This window comes from Haliotis cracherodii, unplaced genomic scaffold (genome assembly GCF_022045235.1).
Source record: "Haliotis cracherodii isolate W230 unplaced genomic scaffold, xgHalCrac1.p SCAF_21, whole genome shotgun sequence".
In the NCBI taxonomy this organism is placed as follows: Eukaryota; Metazoa; Mollusca; class Gastropoda; order Lepetellida; family Haliotidae; genus Haliotis; species Haliotis cracherodii.
In genome coordinates, this window is record NW_027266277.1 from 458302 (window position 1) to 471986 (window position 13685).

General features: G+C 43.9%; 1 protein-coding gene across 1 annotated transcript; it reads left to right on the forward strand.

Annotated features, from left to right (window-relative positions):
• Nucleotides 1-1855: 1855 nt before the first annotated feature.
• LOC139470870 (uncharacterized) lies at nucleotides 1856-9942 on the forward strand. The gene is made up of 4 exons (XM_071253189.1): nucleotides 1856-1961; nucleotides 6947-7012; nucleotides 9032-9133; nucleotides 9764-9942. Exons 1-4 carry the CDS (start codon nucleotides 1920-1922, stop codon nucleotides 9908-9910), a joined length of 357 nt encoding a protein of 118 aa, XP_071109290.1. The 5' UTR covers nucleotides 1856-1919; the 3' UTR covers nucleotides 9911-9942.
• Nucleotides 9943-13685: the final 3743 nt, after the last annotated feature.

Sequence of the window (13685 nt, forward strand, 5' to 3'; positions counted from 1 at the left end):
ACGGGTACCACCGCTGATCGCCCTCGGCCAGGTCGACCACGTATGACGTCACATGCAGGGGATCGTCAGATTGTCTTACGTCACCTCCGTAACCGATTTGTGACGGCTACATAAACCAGAAATGAACTGTTTAGGGGTAGACTGAGTGCGTAAACTGTTCGAAACCGTCTGAGAACTGCTCACCTTCAAGCACGACGGCCATACTGCGGGCCGATTCTGACTCAATTACACAGACGTCAACGTCAATTGTGAGCACAGCGACACTTACGATGGACTTACTTACTCCGAAACGTTGTGTTCCTCTAAAAGAAGTTGACATCCGAATATTCTGCTCTTTATGTGTATCACTTCTAAATGCCTTTCATAAGAGTAACTGTCGGTTCGTGAATAGGAATTAGTTAGGAGCAGACAGTTGTTCACATCCCAACTGACTCAAAGTTAAAAAGATTTTTTTCTGCTGTTGAAGAAGGTGGGCCGTCGCTAGTAAATTTTTACAATTATGTGAGGTCTCAAACCTTTCATCCGGCCAATCAGAGCGCCACTTACCAGATCTGAAAAGTCACCGTCGGTATGTGCTTTCTGCAACCTGAGACTTAACACTGACTATTCTGAACAGCAGTTACGGACTGTTCGACTGATTGCTAGACATAGTCTATCCCCCGATAGGACAGCATTTGAAATGGAGTGAGTGAGTGAGTGAGTGAGAGAGAGAGTGAGTGAGTGAGTGAGTGAGTGAGTGAGTGAGTGTGGTTTTACGCCGCTTTTAGCAATATTCCAGCAATATCACGGCGGGGGACACCAGAAATGGGCTTCACACAGTTTACCCATGTCGGGAATCGAACCCGGGACGTCGGCGTGACGAGCGAACGCTTTAACTACTAGGCTACCCCACCGCCTCACTTTTAGGAAATGTAAGAGAACTTTTCATAGCCCGCGGGAAGTACTGCCACACAACTCGACCATCAATTAGACATTCCAGAATTTTCTTTTGTCCAATTTTCAAATTGTGACTCGAGAGCCATGTGAAACTAGTTATTAAAGCGTCGTCAGGAAAAGAAGTCGAAAGAAGAAATGGGCTCCACACATTGTACCCATGTGGGGAATCGAACCCGGGCCTTCGGCGTCACAAGCGAACGCTTTAACCACTAGGCTACCACACCGCCCCATCTACATGTATATCAAGAACATCGAAGTAAGTAGAATAGCTTTACACAACATAATTGTTTTGATAGAAATTGTTACTTTCACAACCAACTGTCCTTTCGAGAAATACAATGGTTCGTTAAAACAATAGAGTAACGTCACAAATATGTTTAATTCTCAAGAAATGTTATCAATCCAATGTTAATTTTATTTTTGAGGTGATGTGAGGTGAAATTGGGTTTAAGGTCGCGTCCAAGATTATTGCACTTATATAGCGACGTGCATGCACGTGTGTGTGTGTGTGTGTGTGTGTGTGTGTGTGTGTGTGTGTGTGAACTAGACCAGACTGATGCCGATTTATAGTGCTAGCCTACTGAGATACCATGCTGCAGTTTAACATGAATACCCCACTCAGACACAGTATACTGACTCCGAGCCGACCAATTCTTGCTTTAACCCTTAATGCCGAGCGCCAGACAGGGTAGCAACAAGTACCATCTTTTAACGTCTTTTGGTATGACGCGGCCGGGGATTGAACCCCGGACCTTCCGCTCTCCGGGCGGACGTCCTTACGTCCACGGAGGCGGTCTTATTTTTGAGAAAAAGTAACCGAATTCCATTTTGAAAGAATGTGAAGAAATGAATTTTGAATTTGCTCACTTCATTTTAATAACCCAGTGTAAGCACCGTTAACAATTACTGATAGGGAATTCCTGACACTCCTCAACACGCAGTAACCCTATTGCCTAATCTCACTCAGAGACTCGCGGACCAAAATGAAGGCTCTTCTCGTGTTCACAGCCTTGGGAGTTGTGCTGGTAAGTTGACAAACAATGGCATTAATACGAGTTATGTATCATGTCTGTATAGGTACCAATCACACCAATACACCATGTGGTAGACCAGGGCCCACTTGCACAAAGCGATCTTAGCGCTAAGACTATTGTAAGCCAATGCTAAAGTATGGGAGTTACGATCATCTTAGCGCTAAGATAGCTTTGTGCAAGTGGGCCCAGGTGTACTTCATCTGACAGGGGGCGGTCGGGTAGCCTAGTGGTTAAAGCGTTCGTTCGTCACGCCGAAGACCCGGGTTCGATTCCTCACATGGGTACAATGTGTGAAGCCCATTTCTTGTGTCCCCGGCCGTGATATTACTGGATTATTGCTAAAAGTGGCGTAAAACCAAACTCACTCACTCACTCATCCCACAGATGACAAGAAGACCGAAAGTCTGATTCATTCTTTTCATCTGTGTCTACCCTATTTCGTTTTAGGAGAATGTCACCAAAACGTTAAATCATTGAGTTTCTCTCAAGGTACAAGTTTTATTCGACATTTGTATAAACGTGGAGTGAGTGGGTGAGTTTGGTTTAACACCGCTTTTAACAGTATTCTAGTTGTATCACGGCGTGTCAGCTTGATATGGGATGAAAGCCCGAAGTGATGCAGGCCTCAGACGTTTACCACTTTGGTGAAACCCACGGGTATGGTGCTGACAAATCTAGAAACATAATTTGGATTCGAACCCACTATCATAGGTTCTGACGTGTCCAAGGGCGGTCGGGTAGCCTAGTGGTTAAAGCGTTCGCTCGTCACGCCGAAGACCCAGGTTCGATTCCCGACATGGGTACAATGTGTGAAGCCCATTTCTGGTGTCCCCCGCCGTGATATTGCTGGAATATTGCTAAAAGCGGCGTAAAATCAAACTCACTCACTCACTCACTGATGTGTCCAAGGGACACAACTCTGGACAGCGAATTGCGGCGTCTTAGACGATTCGGTCACCCGCGCCTCCATGCACAAACTTTGTCCTAATGTTTTCTGACAAACAGGTTATATAAATCTGATAATGATTACATTTAACCAAAGCACACAATTTGAGTGCATAACATGAATATATAGAATGAAATATAGGACATAACTCACCGTGTGTGTGGCACCGAGCGCAAGGACGTCAGATTCGCCATGTATGTAATTAGCCATGGTGACCCTCCCGAATGTAAATATATAGATTGTCAGTTATGACATAAACATGGTAGCAAAAACTTAAGTATGATCTGCCATTCTATATCAACCAAGAAATATAATCGGGCGATCCGGGAGTCTCTTAGCAGCACGAGACACGCCACCCATTTCACCAGGTGTCATTACTGTCGTTGACGAGAGCTCTAAGCATGACAAGAGACGCCACCCATCTCAAATACCAGGTGTCATTACTGTCGTTGATGAGAGCTCTAAGCATGACAAGAGACGCCACCCATCTCAAATACCAGGTGTCATTACTGTCGTTGATGAGAGCTCTAAGCAAGACAAGACACGCCACCCATCTCAAATACCAGGTGTCATTACTGTCGTTGATGAGAGCTCTAAGCATGACAAGAGACGCCACCCATCTCAAATACCAGGTGTCATTACTGTCGTTGATGAGAGCTCTAAGCAAGACAAGACACGCCACCCATCTCAAATACCAGGTGTCATTACTGTCGTTGATGAGAGCTCTAAGCAAGACAAGACACGCCACCCATCTCAGATACCAGGTGTCATTACTGTCGTTGATGAGAGCTCTAAGCAAGACAAGACACGCCACCCATTTCAAACACCAGGTGTCATTACTGTCGTTGATGAGAGCTCTAAGCATGACAAGGGACGCCACCCATCTCAAATACCAGGTGTCATTACTGTCGTTGATGAGAGCTCTAAGCAAGACAAGACACGCCACCCATCTCAAATACCAGGTGTCATTACTGTCGTTGATGAGAGCTCTAAGCATGACAAGAGACGCCACCCATCTCAAATACCAGGCGTCATTACTGTCGTTGATGAGAGCTCTAAGCAAGACAAGACACGCCACCCATCTCAAATACCAGGTGTCATTACTGTCGTTGATGAGAGCTCTAAGCAAGACAAGACACGCCACCCATTTCAAACACCAGGTGTCATTACTGTCGTTGATGAGAGCTCTAAGCATGACAAGAGACGCCACCCATCTCAAATACCAGGTGTCATTACTGTCGTTGATGAGAGCTCTAAGCAGGACAAGACACGCCACCCATTTCAAACACCAGGTGTCATTACTGTCGTTGATGAGAGCTCTAAGCAAGACAAGACACGCCACCCATCTCAAATACCAGGTGTCATTACTGTCGTTGATGAGAGCTCTAAGCAGGACAAGACACGCCACCCATTTCAAACACCAGGTGTCATTACTGTCGTTGATGAGAGCTCTAAGCATGACAAGGGACGCCACCCATCTCAAATACCAGGTGTCATTACTGTCGTTGATGAGAGCTCTAAGCAGGACAAGACACGCCACCCATTTCAAACACCAGGTGTCATTACTGTCGTTGATGAGAGCTCTAAGCAAGACAAGACACGCCACCCATCTCAAATACCAGGTGTCATTACTGTCGTTGATGAGAGCTCTAAGCAGGACAAGACACGCCACCCATTTCAAACACCAGGTGTCATTACTGTCGTTGATGAGAGCTCTAAGCAAGACAAGACACGCCACCCATCTCAAATACCAGGTGTCATTACTGTCGTTGATGAGAGCTCTAAGCAGGACAAGACACGCCACCCATTTCAAACACCAGGTGTCATTACTGTCGTTGATGAGAGCTCTAAGCATGACAAGGGACGCCACCCATCTCAAATACCAGGTGTCATTACTGTCGTTGATGACAGCTCTAAGCAAGACAAGACACGCCACCCATTTCAAACACCAGGTGTCATTACTGTCGTTGATGAGAGCTCTAAGCATGACAAGACACGCCACCCATTTCAAACACCAGGTGTCATTACTGTCGTTGATGAGAGCTCTAGGCAGGACAAGACACGCCACCCATTTCAAACACCAGGTGTCATTACTGTCGTTGATGAGAGCTCTAAGCAGGACAAGACACGCCACCCATTTCAAACACCAGGTGTCATTACTGTCGTTGATGAGAGCTCTAGGCAGGACAAGACACGCCACCCATTTCAAACACCAGCTGTCAAACACGGGAACGTTGCCTCCTTCAACAACAACAAGAACAGCAACAGCAACCGTATTGTCTCTATAACATGCGTCACAGGCTCAAGCTAGTGAGTTGGGTTTAATGCCGCTTTTAACAGTAGTCCAGCTATATCACGGCGTGTTAGCTTAATGTGGGAGGAAAACCCGAAGTGATGGACCATCCATGCCCGTGCACACACGTAGCTGAGCAGCTGGCATATCGGACGGGTGATGCATCAGTGACATTTGTATATGGCAATCCCCGATAGCCTGGAAACTCTCCCGCGGTAATCATATTAGGGGACCCACGTAGATCCGGGTTAGAATTGGCCTTCAGCAACCCATGCTTGTAATAAGATTCGACCAACGGTCATGTAAAAATTGTGACTTTTAACCAATCAAAAATCAACGTTAAATTCATATCAAAAGGCCAGTTTAAAAAAACCGTAAAACCTCAAAGCAGATTTAGAAGTCACCCAGGTCAAAACCTTGATTTGGAAGATGGGCTGGTAACTGATATACTTCCCATCTGGGTTTAATCGAGGTTGTCAGGAACCTAGTGCAATATAGGGTATTGTGGTGATAGGTTTATAATTCTGTTTACACACTGAAACAGTTTGAAGAATGATTTTGGATGATGAATAGAATCTAACCATTGCGAGTTTTAAACTTGTATCGAGTCATGTTGATGTTTTTTTTTTGTCAAAGACACTGGGGCGAGATTCCGTGTGTCCACCGGGTATCTTCCGGAAGCCAGGTCCCGTGAATATCCGGGTTAAAATTGGTCTTTAGCTACCCATGCTTGTCATAAGAGCTGACTAAGCTTGCCATCAGAGGCGACTAACGGGATCGAGTGGTCAGATCCTCTGACTTGATTGATGCATATCATCGTAACCGAATTGCGTAGATCGCTGTTCATGCTGTCAATCACTGGATTTTCTGTTCCATATTCGATAATTTACAGACACGCCGTTATATAGCAGGAGTAATGCTGAGTGCGGCATTTACCAAGAAACAAAGAAGTGATTATGCATAATAAAGAACTATTTATATTCAGGGAATGAGTTAGGTCCCTTAAATTGTTAGGAGAAGTTAGGAGATGCCCTCTCTACAAAGACCTGAGAGGGGAACTAAATTCATCACCCGGATTTGCTATGCACCCACTATCGCTAAAAATACCATTAAATCATCCAGAGCCCTTTGCAAAAATTATCTCTAATTTCATCCACAAAATGTTCAGGCAAAGAAAATCTGCATCTCCTCCCTAACAATATAATCATAGCAATATTTGTATTCTGTTTTGTATGTCAATGTTTTAATTAGTCATGTTCATGTTTTGTACCCTGCCCCCTGTGGGTGTTTATGTACAATAAATATTATTCTTCTTCTTCTACATATATATCAATATACATAGGGGGTTACAGCGAAGTTTTAAACGTCTGAGGCCTGCATCACTTCGGGCTTTCCTCTCGCATTAGGCTGACACTGGAATATATGTTAAAAGCGGCGTTAAACCCAATTCACTCACTCAGTCACTCAGTCACTCACTCACTTACTCTCACCCACCCACCCACCCACCCATCCTCACTCACTCACTGACTCACTCTCACCCATCCATCCACCAACTCACTCACTCACTCACTCACTCGCTCACTCACTCAGGTTAGATCTGACCACTAATGTGTCAGTCGACCAACAGATGATCGGGAATGCAAGATGTCGTCTAAACGTACTGCTTCTTTGCATTAGATATCCCTTGTTTGATGAAGGCTTGTCTCATTATATATTAATATTGATATCATATTTCAGGCGCAGATTGTGTACTACCATCCAGAACTCGTCCATGGCTACTCGATGGAGTATCACAGCTACGCTGTATGTGCTTTATCATATTTCTCATCAGGGAAAAATCATTTTTGGTTCATATTCATGTTCATTCCTCCCTCGTTATAATGCCCCTCGTTATAAAGCCAAGTTGTAATCAGAACGGATTTCTGCCATATGAATATAGTGCCACCCAGGTTATTATGCCACCCTGGTTATAAACCCACCCTGGATATAGTCCAATCATGGATATAACCCCACCCTGAATAAAGTTTCACACTGGTTATAACTCCACCCTAGATATAATCCCACCCAGGTTGTAGTTTAACCCTGGTTATAATGCCACCCTGGATATAACCCCACCCTGGTTATAACCCCACCCTGGTTATAATCCCACCCTGGTTATAGTTTCACTCTGGATTTAACCACACCCTGGTTATAGGTTAACCCTCGATATAATGCCACCCTGGTTGTAGTTTAACCTTGGATATAATCCAACCCTGGTTGTAGTATCACCCTGGATATAATCCCACCCTGGTTATAACCCCACCCTGGTTTTGTTTCACCCTGGATATAATCCCGCCCTGGTTATAACCCCACCCTGGATATAATCCCACCCTGGTTGTAGTTTCACCCTGGATATAATCCAACCCTGGTTGTAGTTTCACCCTGGATATAATCCCACCCTGGTTGTAGTTTCACCCTGGATATAACCCCACCCTTGATATAATCCCACCCTGGATATAATCCCACCCTGGATATAATCCCACCCTGGATATAATCCCACCCTGGTTATAGTTTCACCCTGGATATCATCCCCCCCTGGTTATAGTTTCACCCTGGATATAATCCCACCCTGGTTGTAGTTTCACCCTGGATATAATTCCACCCTGGTTGTAGTTTCACCCTGGATATAATCCCACCCTGGTTATAATCCCACCATGGATATAATCCCACCCTGGTTATAATCCCACCCTGGATATAATCCCACCCTGGTTGTAGTTTCACCCTGGTTATAATCCCACCCTGGATATAATCCCACCCTGGTTATAATCCCACCCTGGATATAATCCCACCCTGGTTATAATCCCACCCTGGATATAATCCCACCCTGGTTATAATCCAACTCTGGATATAACCCCACCCTGGTTATAATCCCACCCTGGATATAATCCCACCGTGGTTATAACCCCACCCTGGTTATAGTTTCACCCTGGATATAATGCCAGCCTGGATATAATCCCACCCTGGATATAATCCCAATGCCAATTCCCTCTTCTAAATCAGCAAACTAACTGTATTGATCTCAGTTTGTTTCACAGCTAATCCCCACACAGAGACACATTCACTTTCTTTAAATAACAAACAATTAGAGATAATAACTTCTTATATAAGCAAAGATAAACTGACATGTAATGTAGATATGTATATACAGTATCAGTAAGGTTCTGTTTTCATCTCGCTGGTTACATTTTCTGCATTATATCGAGGGAGGACGGTACGCTGAAACTCAATTACGTTGACCGGATATTCCGGACACCCCATACTCCGGACACTGGGAACGTCTTTATATACACATAAAATACCCATGATTCGTTAGTCCTAAATTTGGACCGGAATATTCTATTCGGAATTGTACCATCAGGCTTTGCTATGTTGAATTATCATCCAAAACTTGGTCCACGTGATATCATTGGGTGACATATCTCCCTAGAGATCTTAACCATGACGTCAGAATTGAATAACATCACTAATCTGTCTGCACTGAATGATGTTAGATGATAAATAAGAACCTCATACTTATGTCTTTTGATTCCAATGTTTTCAACACTTGTCGATAAATGTTTCAAATTCCTAGACAAGACTCGGATTTGCTCTCAGAAGACACTTTGGGGGTTTCTGAATATCACTTGAAACTAAAATAATTCTTTAATCGTCACCGGTATTGGATTGAAGAAGATTATTATAAAGCATAAATATATCAGACATTACAGTTTATTGTATTTATAAATGAAAGCACGACAGGAAACCGACTGATTCATGTAAGATAATAAAGACTCTATATTTCAGGACATCATCGTTGTCAGGAACGCTACTGCTTGCTACATCGTCGACGTCTCCGCCGGCCTCGAGGGCGACCTGAGACAAAGCACTACGAGAGCAAAGATAGAGGTATAAAATTGAAATGTGCGACCATTTGTAACCATGTATCTTACTGATGCTAGTTGCTTCTCAGAGCTGCCGAGATGCAGTGTGCGTGGATTCATCCCTTGTGGCATCTTTGATCTGTAAGGGTTATAATTGTTCACGTGAATATACGTGCCCGACCAGTGTACCCCTGGACTTCTATCCCACCCACCCACCAACTCACCCACTCACCCACTCACCCACTCACTCACCCACCCTACCACTCACTCATTCACTCATATCAGCCACCCACTCACTCATTCACCACATACCCAACCACCCACCCACTCACCACATGCCCACCACTCACTCACTCACCACACACACACACACACACACACACTCACTCATCCAGCCACTCACTCACCACGTACCCACCCACTCACTCATAGCATACACCCACTCACTCATTCACCACAAACCCACCCACCCACTCACTCACCACATACCCACCACTCACTCACTCACCATACACAGACTCACTCACTCATCCAGCCACTTACTCGCTCACCCACTCACTCACTCATTAATAATCCTTTGAAATCATATCCCTATTTTACAATCAAACACTCCTCCCTATGATATAAAAGTACATCAAGTGTTGTATTATTTCAGGAGGAAATCTACAACCAAATGATGAGTCACAATGGAGAGGTCGTGTCCTCCATCGACAAGATCCGACACGAGATCCAGGACATCCGTGCTATAGTCGAGTGTTTTCGCCACAATGTCTATCAGATCAAGTACATGCCCTCAACATAGGAATCAGTGAAATAAAGCAATCGAATGTACAATCCAAGCAAATTAGTCCTGACATCTGAAAAAAGTAGCTTGTATGTGTCGAATGCGAGGTAAATCCATTTATTCGTATTTTCAAGATATAGTTTGAATACACAAAAGGACAGTGGTTCTGTTTACGTAACATTTTTACACATTCACCCCAACCACCACTTCCACACAAACACATACAACACAATACACACAATACACCCTTACACACACAATACACCCCTACACAAACAATACACCCCTACACACCCATCACATACACACACACAATACACACACATCGCACCCCTACACACACATCACACCCCTACACACCCATCACATACACACACACAATACACCCCTCCATACACATCACACCCTACACACACATCACACCCCTACACACACAAAACACCCCTCCACACACATCACACCCTACACACACATCACACCCCTACACACCCATCACACACACACACACAATACACCCCTACATACACATCATATACACACACAATACACCCATACTACACATATCCTACCTCTACACACACAATACACCCCTACACACCTATCATATACACACACAATACACCCATACTACACATATCCTACCTCTACACACACAATACACCCCTACACACCATCATGTACACACACAATACACCCCTACATACACATATCCTACCTCTACACACACAATACACTCCTGCACACCCATCATATACACACACAATACACCCCTACACGCACATATCCTACCTCCATACACACAATACACCCCTACATACACATATCCGACCTCTACACACACAATACACCCCTACATACACATCACATACACACACAATACACCCCTACACACACATCACATACACACACAATACACCCCTACATACACATCACATACACACACAATACACCTCTACACACACATCACATACACACACAATACACCCCTACGTACACATATCCTACCTCTACACACACAATACACCCCTACATACACATCACATACACACACACAATACACCCCTACACACACATCACATACACACACAATACACCCCTACATACACATATCCTACCTCTACACACACAATACACCCCTACACACATCACATACACACACAATACACCCCTACATACACATATCCTACCTCCACACACACAATACACCCCTACATACACATATCCGACCTCTACACACAATACACCCCTACACTCACATCACATACACACACAATACACTCCTACATACACATATCCTACCTCTACACACACAATACACCACTACACACACATCACATACACACACAATACACCCCTACATACACATATCCTACCTTTACACACACAATACACCACTACATACACATATCCTACCTCTACACACACAATACACCCCTACATACACATATCCGACCTCAACACACAATACACCCCTACACTCACATCACATACACACACAATACACCCCTACATACACATATCCTACCTCTACACACACAATACACCACTACACACACATCACATACACACACAATACACCCCTACATACACATATCCTACCTCTACACACACAATACACCCCTACATACACATATCCTACCTCTACACACACAATACACCCCTACACACACATCACATACACACACAACTCACCCCTACATACACATATCCTACCTCCACACACACAATACACCCCTACATACACATATCCGACCTCTACACACACAATAGACCCCTACACACACATCACATCACACACACACACCCCACACACACATACACCACATCCCTACATTGATGCGACAGGCACACATCACACATTAACACACACACATCACACCCTTACACTCCCACACCCAACACTCATACACACAAACCACATAATACACACATTCCCCTCCACACACACACACACACACACACACACACACACACACACACACACACACACACACACACACACACACACACACACACACACACACACACACACACACACACACACACACTGAAGCGACACTCTGTGTGACCAGTGTGACCAGGTCTTGCATTCGAATGACTTTGACGCACACGTCTCCCGAATAATGACTCAAACCTGTTCAATAGGGAAAAGTCTGTCGTCATTCCTGACCATGGCATTCTGCTGGGATGAGCACAGACGACTAGCACACGGTGAGAACGGGCGTTGTCGTCCTGAAAGACAAAACGCCGACCCGCACGCCCTGCAAACGGGACAACACAGGGTGTCTGTATGTTGTCCCGAAAGTACTGTCCACTGACCCGTCCTTGTACAATATGGAGTGGAGTTTATATAAACCTATTTATTTTCATAAAGTTGAGGGATTGGCAAACAAGCAAATGTTGCTTATGTGAATGCCTCTCCCAAACATGATACACATACAAATTACAATGTAATAAAAGTGACATGAGAAATAGCATACATGATATAATTGACATTAAAGATAATTATTGTTCTGTAAGTGTTTTATTACTCGATTATCTTTCGCAACTACAGCTACGTTATTATTTACATCCAGTACAACGTCATCGCAGTATCATATAGAAAAGCCAACATTAAAAAAGAAAAGAAAAAAAAGACAGATAAAATCTCTAAATCGGTAAGAAGATAGATAAAACTGTGCCCTCATTTCAAAATTTCAAGATTTGTTACAGTCGCTGAATTACCATTTACAACTGATTTTTAATCGTAGCCTTTTACGAAATAATACATATTTTGCCACGTAAGAAAGAAATAATCGATTAAGTGCATCTTCTGTGTGACAGCCACAACATCTCGGGCTGTCGGACATAAATCTGACAAATGTGTCGGCGTTAAGATCACTGCAGCCAAGTCTGAGACGGGAGTGTTTTACCTGTCAGAATCCTGATCCATAATTTACATCAAAGTATAGACCATTCCTATCATTGCTTTTTATAAAACTTTTAAATCTTCCTAAACTACTGGCATTTGTGTATTCAGTAGGTAGTGAGTTCCAAATATTTGACTCGCCGTTTCAGCTCGATTTCGTAGAGCCTGATTTCGATCAATCGATCCTGTACTCTTATCGTTGACCTGGGACGCCCTGAACGGGGTCGATCGTCAACATTTTGTGTTTGTTGGTGCCTGATAAACAGACTGTGAAACATTGAAAGTAATGTCACATTAAAATCAGATCTTGGTTCCCGCTATCGCTAAACAAAGATCTGAGGACGTCCCATTAAGGGTCACGTCAGAACGACCTTTCATCCGACCAATCAGAGCGTCGCTTACCAGATCATGAAAGTGACAGTCTGAATGCGTTTTCTAATCATGCAACCACGAAATATTTAACACGGGGTATTCTGAACGACAGTTACGGGTTTTATGATGATATCCATACAATCTGTGCAATCTATAAGCCATTCCAGAATGTTCTTCTTATCAGTTTTATTTTTTTTAAACGAGAATACGTCAAAATATGTTTCGAAGCGTAGTCGCCAGTTTGAAACTAGTGTCAAGCGTTGTCTGAAATGGAAGTCGCCAGGTTGAAAGAGTGCCGTAGAGCTCGAGAAAGCTGCTTTCTAATTGGCTAATGTCGATTTCTTGTCAGTCATTTCATTGGTCGGTCAAAATTCGCGAAAGGTCGTTCTGACGTGACCCGTAATGGGATGTCCTCAGATCTTTGTTCAGCGGTAGCGAGAACTAAGATCTGATTTTAATGAAATTGTGTCACTGCACTGCGACTTCTGTAAGTTTCCACCTTTGGTGTTAAGT